The 13,724-nt window shown below is 48.0% G+C and overlaps 1 protein-coding gene across 2 annotated transcripts in view; it reads right to left on the bottom strand.

Moving 5' to 3' along the window:
• PKD1L2 (polycystin 1 like 2) overlaps positions 1–13,724 on the bottom strand; it is a 116,272-nt gene that overhangs the window by 82,670 nt on the left and 19,878 nt on the right. For both annotated transcript variants that reach the window (XM_010375154.2, XM_010375155.2), the window contains exons 7-10: positions 9,912–10,316; positions 6,133–6,210; positions 2,743–2,792; positions 627–744 (exon numbers count right to left, since the gene is read on the bottom strand). In XM_010375154.2, coding sequence (XP_010373456.2) covers positions 627–744; positions 2,743–2,792; positions 6,133–6,210; positions 9,912–10,316 — 651 coding nt within the window. The remainder of the gene's footprint in view (positions 1–626; positions 745–2,742; positions 2,793–6,132; positions 6,211–9,911; positions 10,317–13,724) is intronic.

Genomic DNA, 13,724 nt, shown 5'->3' with positions numbered 1-13,724 from the left:
ATGCAACACCACACCTGGCTAATTTTTCTATTTTTAGTAGAGACGGGGTTTCACCAAGTTGACCAGGCTGGTCTTGAACTCCTGACCTCCAGTGATCCACCTGCCTCGGCCTCCCAAAGTGCTGGGATACAGGCACGAGCCACCAGGCTCGGCCCCACCTGCTATTTCCATGGAATTTGCAAGGTCTGGCATGTACAAGTTACACAAAATGTCGGCCATAGGAAAAGCTGGTGTGAAGACTAAGAAAAAGAACAGCAAAGTCTGACCACTGCTCACCACTTCTTAACGAAACAGGACAATTCAAGAACTCTATCGTCGGCAGTGCGCGGTAGCTTATGTCTGTAATCCCAGCACTTCGGGAGGCCGAGGCAGGTGGATCGCCTGAGGTCAGGAGTTCGAGACCAGCCTGGCCAACATAGTGAAACCCCATCTCTACTAAAAATACAAAAATTAGCTGGGTGTGGTGGTGGGCACCTATAATCCCAGCTACTCAGGAGGCTGAGGCAAGAGAATGGCTTGAACCCAGGAGGCGGAGGTTGCAGTGAGCCGAGATCACGCCATTGCACTCCAGGCTGGGCAGCGAAACTCTGCCTCAAAAAAAAAACCAGAACTCTATCGTCACCTACCACATGACCATTGGAAGCGTAATTCCTTGTCGTTGTCCGGCCAGTCCAGGGTCACTGTCGTGAAAGGATCCACGTATGGACCAGGTTGGATATACACCTCCACATCACCTTTATCTTTCTGCAAAAAAAGCAGCCAGCGGGTGAGACTCCCACTACAGTTAGCTCAGGCTCACTGTGGGGTGCTGTTGGCATCCCCCTCTCACCCCAGAGCAGTCTGCACCAAGAGCAGCCTCAGTGTAAGGCGTGGAGTGGAGACAGACCCTGGCCAATCCCCTTGGCTTCCTTCCCCTCATGGGGCGTGGAATCGGTTGCTCAGGATCCCTGGGTAAGTAACGTGATTCTGAGTGTGGGCTCAGGGCACACGGGGTGTTCCTGGAGTAAGTTCTGGTGGGGCTTGTTAAACAGCTCGGGCTGTAGAGCTTCTTGCTCAAGCCCCGAAGTCCTGACCTGAAATAACACAGGGCTACAGTAGAACTCAACCCCGAGTGGCCTCCCATGGCCTGAGAATAAAATCCAAGCTTCTTGCCTTGGCACCTAAGGCTCCGCGTGATCTGGCCTCTGTGTCCATAATCTCCTACATCCCTCTCCTCCACCAGGCTCCAGCCACGCTGGCTTCAGGCCATTGCCTGCCTCTGAGATCTGCCCACTCAGAAAGCTCTTGTTCTGCTTTCCAGCATGGCTGGCTGGCTTATCTTCATGTGTCCACTTACACGTCACCTCTGGAGAGGCCGTGTCTGACCACATCAGCCAGACCACACTGTACATTGCTATCACTGCACCCTATTGGTTCTTATTAGATACTTATCACAATTCCTAATTCTATGATAATTTGTTTGTTGGAGTTTTTTTTTTTTTTTTTTTTTTGAGACAAGGTCTTACTCTGTTACCCAGGCAGTGGCACAGCCATGACTCACTGCAGCCTCAACCTCTCAGGCCCAAACCATCCTCCCACCTCAGCCTCCCAAGTAGCTAGGACCACAGGCATGCACCTTAATGACTGGCTAATTTTTAATTTTTTTTTTTGTTTGTTTGTTTTTTTGAGAGATGAGGGTCTCACTTTGTTACTCGAATTCCTGGGCTCAAGTGATCCTCCCACCTGGGCCTCCCAAAGTGCTGGGATTACAGGCATGAGCCACCGTACCTGGCCAATATGTTCATTAGTATTACTCAGTAAGCTTCATGAAGGCAGGGGCTACATGTGCTTATTCACTATTGCATTTCCAGCCCCTAATACCTAGCCTTGAACGCTGTAGATGCACAATAAATCTTCATTATAGAATAAATGCATGCCTGAACAATGTCAACAGCAAGGAGTTGAACTCAATCTTTGTTATAAAAACTAAAGAGCTTGGGCCAGTTTTCTTTTTTGTCCTGCTTTCTAATATAAGCATTAAAAGTGATAAATTTCCCTCTGAGCACTGCTTTAGCTGCATTCCACAAATTTGTATAGGTTGTGCTGTCATTATCATGTAGTTAGATACACTTTCTAATTTCCCTTGTGATTTCTTCTTGAGCTATTGATTTTTTTACAAGTGTGCTGTTTAATTGCCAAGATATTGAACAGATATCTACATATCCTAGATAGCTTATTATCGATTTACAACATAACTCTGTTGTGATTAGACAACTTGCTTTGTTTGAATTCAGTCATTTTAGGCCTCTTTTCAAATGGAAGAAGCCTCAGGCACTCCTAGTGCTCTGGCTATTGGTACCAACAAACCAAAACTCAAAACTAAAACAGAGCGCTTGGACATCTTTTCCTTGTGAGGTTAAACTTTTTTTTTCCTTTTTTTCTTTTTTTTCTGAGACCGAGTCTCGCTGTGTTGCCCAGGCTGGAATGCAGTGGTGTGATCTCAGGTCACTGCAAGCTCCTCCTCCCGGGTTCATGCCATTCTCCTGCCTCAGCTTCCTGACTAGCTGGGACTACAGGCGCCCACCACCTTGCCCGGCTAATTTTTTGTATTTTTAGTAGAGATGGGGTTTCACTGTGTTAGCCAGGATGGTCTCGATCTCCTGACCTCCTGATCTGCCCGCCTAGGCCTCCCAAAGTGCTGGGATTACAGGCGTGAGCCACCGTGCCCGGCCAGGTTAAATGTTTTTTGAAGACAATACTCACATTCTTTCCTTCAGCATTCATCCCAGATGGTTCTTGGAGACTGGAAGGGGCTGTGAACACAGTGGGAAGGGGTATCAAGCTTTGGTTGGAAACCTTATAAAAGGTTGCCAAAAGATAGTCAGAGAGTCATGTGGAAAATGCCACCAGGAGCATCAGCCTGTCTTTGAAAATGGTTTAAGGGAACATAGCAAATGTTCAGGTCATAGGGAAATGGATTAAAAGTGAGCCATCATGTCCACCGCTGGACCAAAGACACTTCTTTGGTAGTTGAGAAAGAGGCAGCTGCCAGGGCAGATAAAACACAAGATTTAGAGTCAGACAGATGCAGTTATGCACTGCTAATGTGGTGTTGTTATTGTTGTTGTTGTTGTTGTTGTTGTTGTTGTTGTTGTTGTTGCTGTTTTCAAGACACAGTCTCGCTCTCTCTCTCAGGCTGGAGTACAGTGGCATGATCTTGGCTCACTGCAACCTCTATCTCCCGGGTTCAAGCGATTCTCCTGCCTCAGCCTCCCGAGTAGCTGGGATTACAGGTGCCCACCACCACACCCAGCTAATTTTTTGTATTTTTAGTAAAGACAGCATTTCACCTTGTTGGCCAGGCTGGGCTTAAACTCCTGACCTCAGGTGATCCGCTCATCTCGACCTCCCAAAATGCTGGGATTAGAGGCATGAGCCACTGCGCCCAGCCTGCACTGCTCATGTTTAACTACCAGTAAAGGAGGTGGGAGTGAGGAGCCCTGATTTGTAGCGTTTGTCAATTTCCATGGTATAAATATTCCCACCAAGCTATAAACCTGATGCTACTGAATATGGAGTGAGGAGAGATGGGCACGCTCACCTCTGGCAAGTGGGTGGAGTCGGCACCACACACTATGCTGCTGTCAGATTCTCTTACTGGCCTTCTATTGGCTATGTGAACTGGGCAGGTGAGTCATCCTCTCTGAGTCTTGGTTTCCTCATTTGTAAAAATGCCTGGAGGCCATCCCTTTTTCTCAGGGCTCCAGGAAGACTGAATGTGGTGCTGTTTATAGAATTACTTTGTAAACTATACATCTAGAAAGAATGCTAGTGTGTCAAGTTTAAACAATGGGAAAAGGTACAATCAATTGATGTCTCTGAAAAAATATATATTTTTGAGATGGAGTCTAGCTCTGCTGCCCAGGCTGTAGTGCAGTGGCATGATCTTGGTTCACTGCAACCTGCACCTCCCGGGTTCAAGCGATTCTCCTGCCTCAGCCTGCTGAGTGGCTGGGATTATAGGTGTGCACCACTATACCCAGCTAATTTTTGTATTTTTAGTAGAGACAGGGTTTCACCATGTTGGCCAGGTTGATCTTGAACCTCTGACCTCCAGTGATCCACCCGCTTCGACCTCCCAAAGTGTTGGGATTACAAGCGTGAGCCACTGTGCCCGGCCTACTGAAAATATTGAAATATTAATGATTAATGTCTAATTAAAGTGTAGTGATTAAGATAGGAACTTACAGTTATTTCGTGTGATTCACTAAGGCCCTGGATATATTAAGGTCCTAGTAGCACTGATCTTTAAAAAACTCTCTCCCATTGAATTCTCATTCACACAACTATAATTCCACAGGCATGTAAAACTATACAAATCACGGCTAAGATGCCAGACAAAGGGGACTTTCTTAACCTTAAGAAGGAAGGCAGTCCAATCACCCCGAATGAAAAAATTAGGAGAAATATTTGCTGCCTTTGATCCTGCCATGAATCAGCCATGTGACTTCTGCAAAGTCAATTAAACTTTCTGGGCCTCAAATCCCATATCTGGCTGTCGAATTTCCAGGCATCTATGCCCCCCTCCCTTGGTAGCAGCATCTTGGGCGATATTTTCCCTAAGAACCATCCCTCCCTAACTCTCAGGACTTGGTTTGGGTGAAGCTGACCCTGCATTGTACTCCAGTGTGGGCATGAGACCGTGACCTGCCAAACTGACTGCCACTTCCCCTGGTCTCAGCAGCTGGTCCAGGAGAAGCCACGTACTGAGCTTCAGCCAGCAAGAGGCAGCCTCAGGACTTCTACTAGAAATATCCATCAAGAGGTGCTCTTTCTCCTCTGGGGTTAAGGATCAAAGCCTGGGGCCATCTTACTACTGCCAGAAAGAGCAGTAGTAAGAAGCCAAGGCAGAACCAGAGGGGGAGAGAGGCAGGTTTCTGAAGACATTGTCTGAGCAATGCATCCAGCTGTGTTTAAGAACAGGTCCACTCCCTGGGCTTTTCATTTTCATTTTCTTTTTCCTTTTCGGGGGGGGACACCATCTCACTTTGTCACCCAGGCTGGAGTGCAGTGGCATGATCTTGGCTCACTGCAACCTCTGCCTCCTAGGCTCAAACGATTCTCCTTGCCTCAGCCTCCCCAGTAGCTGGGACTACAGGTGTGTGACACCACGCCCAGCTAATTTTCGTATTTTTAGTAGAGACAGGTTTTCGTCATGTTGGCCAGGCTGGTCTCGAACTTCTGACCTCAAGTGATCCACCACCTCGGCCTCCCAAAGTGCTGGGATTGTAGGCATGAGCCACGGTACCCAGCCAGCTTTTCATTTTCTGAGCTGATAAGATTTCCTTTTGACTCAAGCCAGTTTGAGCTTCTTTTCTGTCCCTTGCTACTTGAATTGTCCTAGCAAACACATTCAAGTGATCTCTACCTCTGTGATGGCTACTGTCAGCTAGTTCCCCAATAGCCATTACCCCAGCCTTCCTCCTGGCAGCCAGAATCCACCTTCTCCCACAGAACCTGAAAATGCTGGGTATCTGCTTTTCCAGTGCACTTTATAGCTGCAGACATGACCCTACTTTGGTCATGGTATCTGAGGTGATGATTGTGTAGAGTGGGAAAGATTTTTTCCCTAATAAAAAGAGGTGCACACGAGGAAACCCCTTCTCCCGCTGCTGGATAACGCTGGGTTGACATGCAATATCTGGAACTGCAGCAGTCACTTTGATTCCCTGAGCAGCAAGCCTAAGGCAGCCCCAAGCTCTAAGGATGGCAGAGGAGAAAGAGAGACTGAGCCTGGTTTCTTGCTGACATCGCTGAGCCACGGAACCAACCCTGGAAGTGCTTACCTCCTAACTTCTTATGTGAGACAAGAAAGCCCTGAATCTGAAGCTACTTAGTTTGGACTTTCTGTTACTTGCAGCTTAAAGCATCATAATGAATGCAAACTCTTGTTTTAGAATTCTGTATCAGTGGTTAAATGTTTTACTGTAAACATCACTGCCTCCTTAGAATAACTGGAGGATTCTAACCATCTGTAGAACAAGATACATATTCAGAGCCGTGTTTGGAAAGGCCCCTCACTGGAGCCTAAGCAGGTGCAATGCCCTGGACTCCTGGTAAAAGGTTTTATGCCCCCTTGCAGAAACACCTTGCCTGTGATAGTGATGTTCCCAATTTCCAAACTCAGGTTGGAGAAGGCATTCTTCACCAGCATGGTGACCAGAAAGGTACCTGCAATGCAAAGAACCCAGAGTCACAGCCGTTGTCATGAATTTGACCAAGAAAACTCTCCCAGCTTGCTTCTCTAGTCCACTGATGCCTCTAACGAAATATTTCACCTCTGAGCATTTAATGAATCCCTGCTGTATGTAAGGCACGGTGTAAGCCTCTGGGGACACAGAGATGAAGGAGCTTGGTTCTTGTCCTCAAGGGCCTTATGATGTAGTAGACACATAGGACAGTGAACGCCAAACCATGGGAGGAATCGCCATGGGGCACTGTGGACATTGGGTGGGGCCGCTTCAACCTCAGGAGAGAAAGAAATGGTTCACAGGATGGAGCCAGGGCTGGAGCTAAATTCCAAAGGAGAAGTAGGTTTTCAATAGATAATACTGGGGATTCCCAAGAGGGAGAGATATAGCAGTATTGTGAGAAGGGTGGAGAGAGTGGAGAAGGAATTTTATTTTATTTTATTTTATTTTATCTCATCTCATCTCATCTCATCTCATCTCATCTCATCTTATTTTATTTTATTTTATTTTATTTTATTTTATTTTTTTGAGACAGGATCTTACTCTGTCATCCAGACTAGAGTGCAGCGGCACGATCTCAGCTCACCACAACCTCCACCTCCCAGGCTCAAGCAATTCTCCCGCCTCAGCCTCCCGAGTAGCTGGGATTACGGGCTCATGCCAGCACGCATGGGGTGGAAGGGGTCAGGAGGAAGGGGCCGCATCTCTGCATCTGGGAAATAACTGCATCTGGCTGGGAGTCAGCTAAGAAATGGGTCAGAATGTTCTGTGGACCAGATGTGTGCCTTGGGGAGAGCAGTGCTGACGAGGGCAGGGAGAACGAGGAGAGTCCAGCAGAGAGGGGAGGTGGCCAGGGAGAAGCAGCCAGGGCATGTGGCTAGCCAACGGGGAGGCATCCCCCCACCCGAGGAGCAAAGGCCTATAAGGCCCAGCTGGGGTCCCCAAGAACCCAGAGAAGCTCCTACAAGAAAAAGGCGGCTTCCAACATTTGCTAGACCTCAAGAACCAGGCAGGCACCACCAAGTGCAAATGTCCCTGCCCTGTCCTGTTCCCCCTCCATCCTTCCACCCCCCGCCACCCCTGGAGTTGTCCAAATCTGTTGGCCTTAGGGGCAGGAGAAGTCTGTTCATCATCTAACAGAGAGCAAAAGTCATAAGGCATGTGGAGATTTTATCAGACAGAGATCAACTTCCCCTGCCAAGCGACCTTTACGGCAGTGACTTTCAGGGGAGGAGTAATTTTTATAGGTGACAAAGCAAAATCTGCATCTGGCTTATAACCCATGCATGGTGTGATTTTCCAGCTGCAGCAGCCTCCAGATTTTCCCTCATCCAAGCTGGACCCTTGGTATCTGGCAAAGCCCTGGTGGTTTTCTTCTCAAACCTATCGTCCCTTCTGCTATCTGGTTTGTGAAGTTGCTTGCGGAGGGCGTTGTAACCCCACACCTGCACAGTATCACCTGTTTTCTAGCACACCTCTGAGATCCAGGGGGAGCTGTGGGCAGGTCCTGGATGGGCTGGAGACTGCCATTCTCATCACATTTCTGCCTGCTGATCTCCTCAGGGCCCTCAAGGACTCTCTGTTCCTTACAGATTAAATGCAAATGGGTGCTGTGGCCACCTCCCCTGGCTGGTGCCAGCCAGTCTGTCCTCCCATCAGCATCATTGCAAGTACTTCTGAGATAGACCAGAGATGGGACTTGGACCCCTGCCCTGCCTCATCGAGGACTCTACTTCAAGCTGGTTGGGGAGAGTGGCCCACGGCAGGCACAGACCCCAGTCAGATCATCCAGATGTTGCACCATAAATCTTGCTCAAGGTACCTTGCCCACTGATTGCAGACCTTGAGGAAACAAAAATAAACAGCTCCCACCTTAAATCTTACTCAAGGGAGTTAACCCTATAGCCTGCATGCACAGAAGACTAGAAAAATGACCAATCTTTACCCTTTGCCTCCTTATAATACTAAAAATCATGCCCGGGGTGGGGCTTTAACATGCTAATGAGATATACCACACATCAAGAAGCATGTGACCAGACTGCACAGGCGCTGAACATTCCCCACCTCCACATGCTTAAATGTCACCCTTTTCCCACCCCACCTCCTTTAAGAATGCCAGGCGCGGTTGCTCATGCTTGTAATCCCAGCACTTTGGGAGGTTGAGGCAGGCAGATCATGTGAGGTCAGGAGTTCAAGACCAGCCTGGCCAACTTGGTTAAACCCCATATCCACTAAAAATAAAATAATTAGTCAGGCATGGTGGTACATGCCTGTAGTCTCAGCTACTGGGGAGGCTGAGGCAGGAGAATCTCTTGAACCTGGGAGGTGAAGGTTGCAGTGAGCTGAGATCATGCCACTGCACTCCCGCCTAGGTGAGAGAGAGAGACTCCATTTCAAAAAAAAAAAAAAAAAAAAGACAGACTGGGCACAAGGGCTCACGCCTGTAATCCCAGCACTTTGGGAGGCCAAGGTGGGTGGATCACCTGAGGTTGGGAGTTCGAGACCAGCCTGGCCAACTTGGTTAAACCCCATATCCACTAAAAATAAAATAATTAGTCAGGCATGGTGGTACATGCCTGTAGTCTCAGCTACTGGGGAGGCTGAGGCAGGAGAATCTCTTGAACCTGGGAGGTGAAGGTTGCAGTGAGCTGAGATCATGCCACTGCACTCCCGCCTAGGTGAGAGAGAGAGACTCCATTTCAAAAAAAAAAAAAAAAAAAGACAGACTGGGCACAAGGGCTCACGCCTGTAATCCCAGCACTTTGGGAGGCCAAGGTGGGTGGATCACCTGAGGTTGGGAGTTCGAGACCAGCCTGGCCAACATGGTGAAACCCCTCTCGACTAAAAATACAAAAAAAATTATCTGGGCATGGTGGTACATGTCTGTAATCCCAGTTGCTTGGGAGGCTGAGGCACGAGAATTGCTTGAACCCAGGAGGCGGAGGTTGCAGCGAGTCAAGATTGCGCCACTGACTACTCTCCAGCTCGGGAGACAGAGCAAGACTCTGTCTAAAAAAAAAAAAAAAAAAAAAAAGAACGCCTTCCCGATTCTCTGCGAAGTCAGCCCCTGAACCTCCACTCCAGTGCGCTCTCCTTTGTGTTTGAACATAGACTCGCCTGTAAGAGTTTCAGTACATCAGAGCCTAAGACCCTGCGGTTGGCAACACTTCCTCTCTCCATCTCCGTGTCTGCCATTCTTGGTTTTTACCTCTTTCCCCCTAGGGTATCACCTGCAGTTCTTCAAACCACACTCTTCTCTAGAGATGTTTGAGGAAATCTGAATATGCCTGGTCTCTTACAGGGGCCCTAAATGGGGGTGATTTTGCCCCCCAAGGGACATTTGGCAATGTCTGACATTTTTATCTTCATGACTTGGGGTGCTGGTGCTACTAGCATCTAGTGAACAAAAGCCAGGGATGCTGCTAAAACTCCTTCAGTACCAGCCCCCAACTGTAACAAGGAATGATCCAGCCCGAAATGTTAGAAGTGCCAAAGTTGAGAACCAATAACTCAATGATGGCAGATTACATCTGGCTGTTCCTTATCTTGTGACCCAGGCAGGGTGCTGTGAACCACATCTATGTCCAGGACACACTGGAAAACTGGCTGGCAGGACCCTGGGCACCAAGTCAGAAAGGGAAGAGGAGGGGCATCAGAAGGGGAGCCACTAACCCTATGTACCTTCAACTGGAACAGCCAAGCGGTGAATCCCAAATGGCTCTCCAAAGCTCACTTGCTCGTGGAAGAAGGTTGCATTGAGTCCTGCCACCTCAAAGGTCAGCTCCTCTGGGGTGCCCTGAGCCACTGAGATGTTGATCAATAGGTCCTGTCCAAGTTCCAAATGGTCAGAAGCCCAGGAGGCCCGCAGCCCTGACAGCAGCTCCACCAAGTGGACTGTGACGTTCCTGGAGAGTGCGGAGGTGGTGGTGTTGCTGGTGGCTTGGATCTCCAGGCGGTGCCTCCCAGGGCCCATCAGTTTCTGGGTTTCTGTGTCCAGGGTCAGATTGTATGGTAGCGAGCCCCTTTGGGTGGTGGACTTGGCCAGGGTTATGTCACCCAAAAGCACAGTGTAAGTCACTCCTGTTCCTAGGTGGGGTAAGAAAAATTTAAGAACGTTGGTAACAACCATGCGGTTGATAATACTATGGCAGCTCAGACTCAGTCTCTGAAGCCTGATTCTGGATATAGACATGGATACAGATACAGATACAAAGCAATATGTAAGGATGTGCCCCTTTCTTCAAATATTAATGGTGATTATCGCTAAGTATTAGGTTAATAACTGATTTTGTCTTTTTTTTTTTTTTTGAGACAGAGTCTGGCACCATTGCCTGGGCTGAAGTGCAGTGGTGCGATCTTGGCTCACTGCAACCTCTGCCTCCTGGGTTCAAGCGATTCTCCTGCCTCAGCTTCTTGAGTAGCTAGGATTACAGGTACCTGCCACCACATCCAGCTAATTTTTTGCATATTTAGTAGAGATGGGATTTCACCATGTTGCCAGGATGGTCTCAAACTCCTGACCTCGTGATTTGCCCACCTCAGCCTCCCAAAGTACCAGGATTACAGGCGTGAGCCACCGCGCCCGGCCATGATTTTGTCATTTGGGGGTCCTCTCTGTTCATCTGCATATTCTAACTTATTTATACTACGCATGTCTTACCTGAGAACCTAAATATTTGTAATTTAAAAATTACCACATTTAGTTGCCAGAGATGTCCTGGTCGGGGGAGGAGGAGGACTAAAAGGGAGCATCTCTTAAGGGTGGGGGCTAATTTTTATGCATAAGAATTAGCTTTGGGTCTTGTTTTAAGCAGGAGCAAGTGAAGCCATTCCTTCAGCCTACACTGGTGACTGCCCAGAACCCTGCACACCAACATGAGAACTCAGCCCATTCACGGCAAGATGGGGGCTCCCTTGCAGTTTGCAGATGGTTGTTCTTACTGGATGCTAAATATTGTGGTTGACTCTTAAAACCTGACTTAAATCAACAAATGAGGATTCTTTCCAGTAAAAACCAAGCTAGCATAGTTCTTGTCTGGATGATGATGATGATGATGACGACTACAACGTAAGCCCTATGAGAATGGGAACCCTGACTTTCATATTTACTGCTGCCTCCCCCACACCCGGCAGAGTAGGCACTCAATTATATTAGTAGGATGAGTAAATAAATGGAAGACTATTTTGTTTCCTCAGGTGCACATATGAGCCCTCTTCATCCAACAAGCACACAAGAACTGAAGGGGTTTGCTGAGCGCTGTGTTAAAGCCCCATTTGGCTTCCATAGCTATTGCTATGAGAGGGCTCCAGGTGGGATGTGAGGTCAAACCGAGCCACGTGCTCACTGCACTAGCTCTGTGCTGCCCTGTTTACATCAACAGGCCTCTATTCTGATCTCAAATTGGGCCCGGGCTTCAGGAAAAATGCTGCCATGGGTGAGGATGAGTCTTAGCCAAGAGGGTCTCTATTGAGAGAAGGGGTGATAATTTAAAATATTTAACAACCAACACTGCATGGGCGCCAACCAATTAGAATGGATGCTGTGATAAATCAGAATAGACACTGCAACCAACAAACAGATGCCATGACCAATCAGAATAGACACTGTGACCAATCAGAATGGACACCCTGACCAATCAAAATAGACATGACAACCAATCAGAGCAGTCCCTGTAACCAATCAGAAAACACAGGCCGGGCACCGTGGCTCATGCCTGTAATCCCACCACTTTGGGAGGCCAAGGCAGGTGGATCATGAGGTCAGGAGTTCCAGACCAGCCTGGCCAATATGGTGAAACCCTGTCTCTACTAAAAATACAAAAATTAACTGGGTGTGGTGGTGGGCGCCTGTAATCCCAGCTACTAGGGAGACTGAGGCAGGAGAATTGCTTGAATCCGGGAGGCAGAGGTTGCATTGAGCTAAGATCATGCCACTGCACTCCAGCCTGGGACACAGCGAGACTCCATCTCAAAACAAAAAACAAACAAACAAAACAAAACAAAAACCAAACAACAACAACCACCATCACCACCACTGTGGCCAGGCGCAGTGGCTCACGCCTGTAATCCCAACATTTTGGGAGACAGATGTGGGCAACTTAACTGAGGTCAGGAGTTCAAGACCAGCCTGGCCAATATGGCGAAATCCCATCTCTACTAAAATACAAAAAAAAATACAAAAAAAAAAAAATAATAACCAGGCATGGTGGCACACACCTGTAGTCCCAGCTACCCAGGTGGCTGAGTCACTTGAACCTGGGTGGTGGAATTTGCAGTGAGCCGAGATCCCACCACTGCACTCCAGCCTGGATGACAGAGCAAGACTCCATCTCAAAAACAGAAAAAAGAATAGACACTGTGACCAATCAGAATGGGCATGACAATCCATTAGAGCAGTCTCTGTGACCAATCAAAAAAACACACCGTGACCAGTCAGAATGGACCCCAGCCATAACAGCTGGCATGGCTATACCAGTGAGTGCAGCTGAATACTGGCCTTGGCCAAGGGCAACTTGATTGTGTGCCAAGCTAGTCGATGCTGGCTGCACTGAGACGGGCTCAGGCCCATTTGGTAGCAGTCCCAGTGCCACCTCATCCTAATCAAATTCCCAACAGGAAGTGACTTGGAAGTTCGGTTCTACAGGGATGCAAAGAAGGGCCTTTGGAAGGCTGGGAGCGCTCACTAGCTTACTAGCCTTCTGACTCTGGGCAAATGTTTTAACCTTTCTGTGTCTTCATTTCTTCATCTGTAAAATGAAGATAATACTAGTATGTGATGAGTATGCAAGTTTATGCAAAGCACTTAGAACAGTGCCTGGCACACACTAGGTGCTAAATAAATGAATAAATGATAGTTTAAAAATGAACTCGGTCAGGCATGGTGGTTCACGCCTATAATCCCAGCACCTTGGGAGGCCAAGGCAGGTGGATCATCTGAGGTCAGGAGTTTGAGATCAGCCTAGCCAACATGGTGAAACCCCATCTCTAGTAAATACAAAAATTAGCCAGGTGTGGTGGCACATGCTTGTAATCCCAGCTACTTGGGAGGCTGAGGCAGAGGAATCACTTGAACCCAGGAGGTGGAGGTTGCAGTGAGCTGAGATTGCGCCATTGCACTCCACCAGGGCAATAAGAGCAAAACTCCTCAAAAAAAAGAACTCAGTAGGTGATCCTTGTTACTCTTTATTTAATTTTTTTTAAACAGGGTCTCACTCTGATGTCCTGGCTGGAGTGCAGTGGCATGATGTCAGCTCACTGCAGCCTCAACCTCCCAGATTCAAGCCATCCACCCACTTCAGCCACCCAAGTAGCTGGGACTACAGTCGTGTGCGACCAAACCTGACTAATTTTTGTACTTTTTATAGAAATGGGATCTCACCCTGTTGCCCAGGCTGGTTCTGAACTTCTGGGCTCAAGCAATTCGCCCGCCTCAGCCTCCCAAAGTGTTGAAATTACAGGCTTGAGCCACTGAACCTGGCCTACTACTTATTAAAG

Source organism: Rhinopithecus roxellana, chromosome 20, assembly GCF_007565055.1.
Source record: "Rhinopithecus roxellana isolate Shanxi Qingling chromosome 20, ASM756505v1, whole genome shotgun sequence".
Lineage (NCBI taxonomy): Eukaryota > Metazoa > Chordata > Mammalia > Primates > Cercopithecidae > Rhinopithecus > Rhinopithecus roxellana.
Note: the sequence above shows the minus strand (reverse complement) of the source record. Positions and strands in the feature narration are given on the sequence as shown.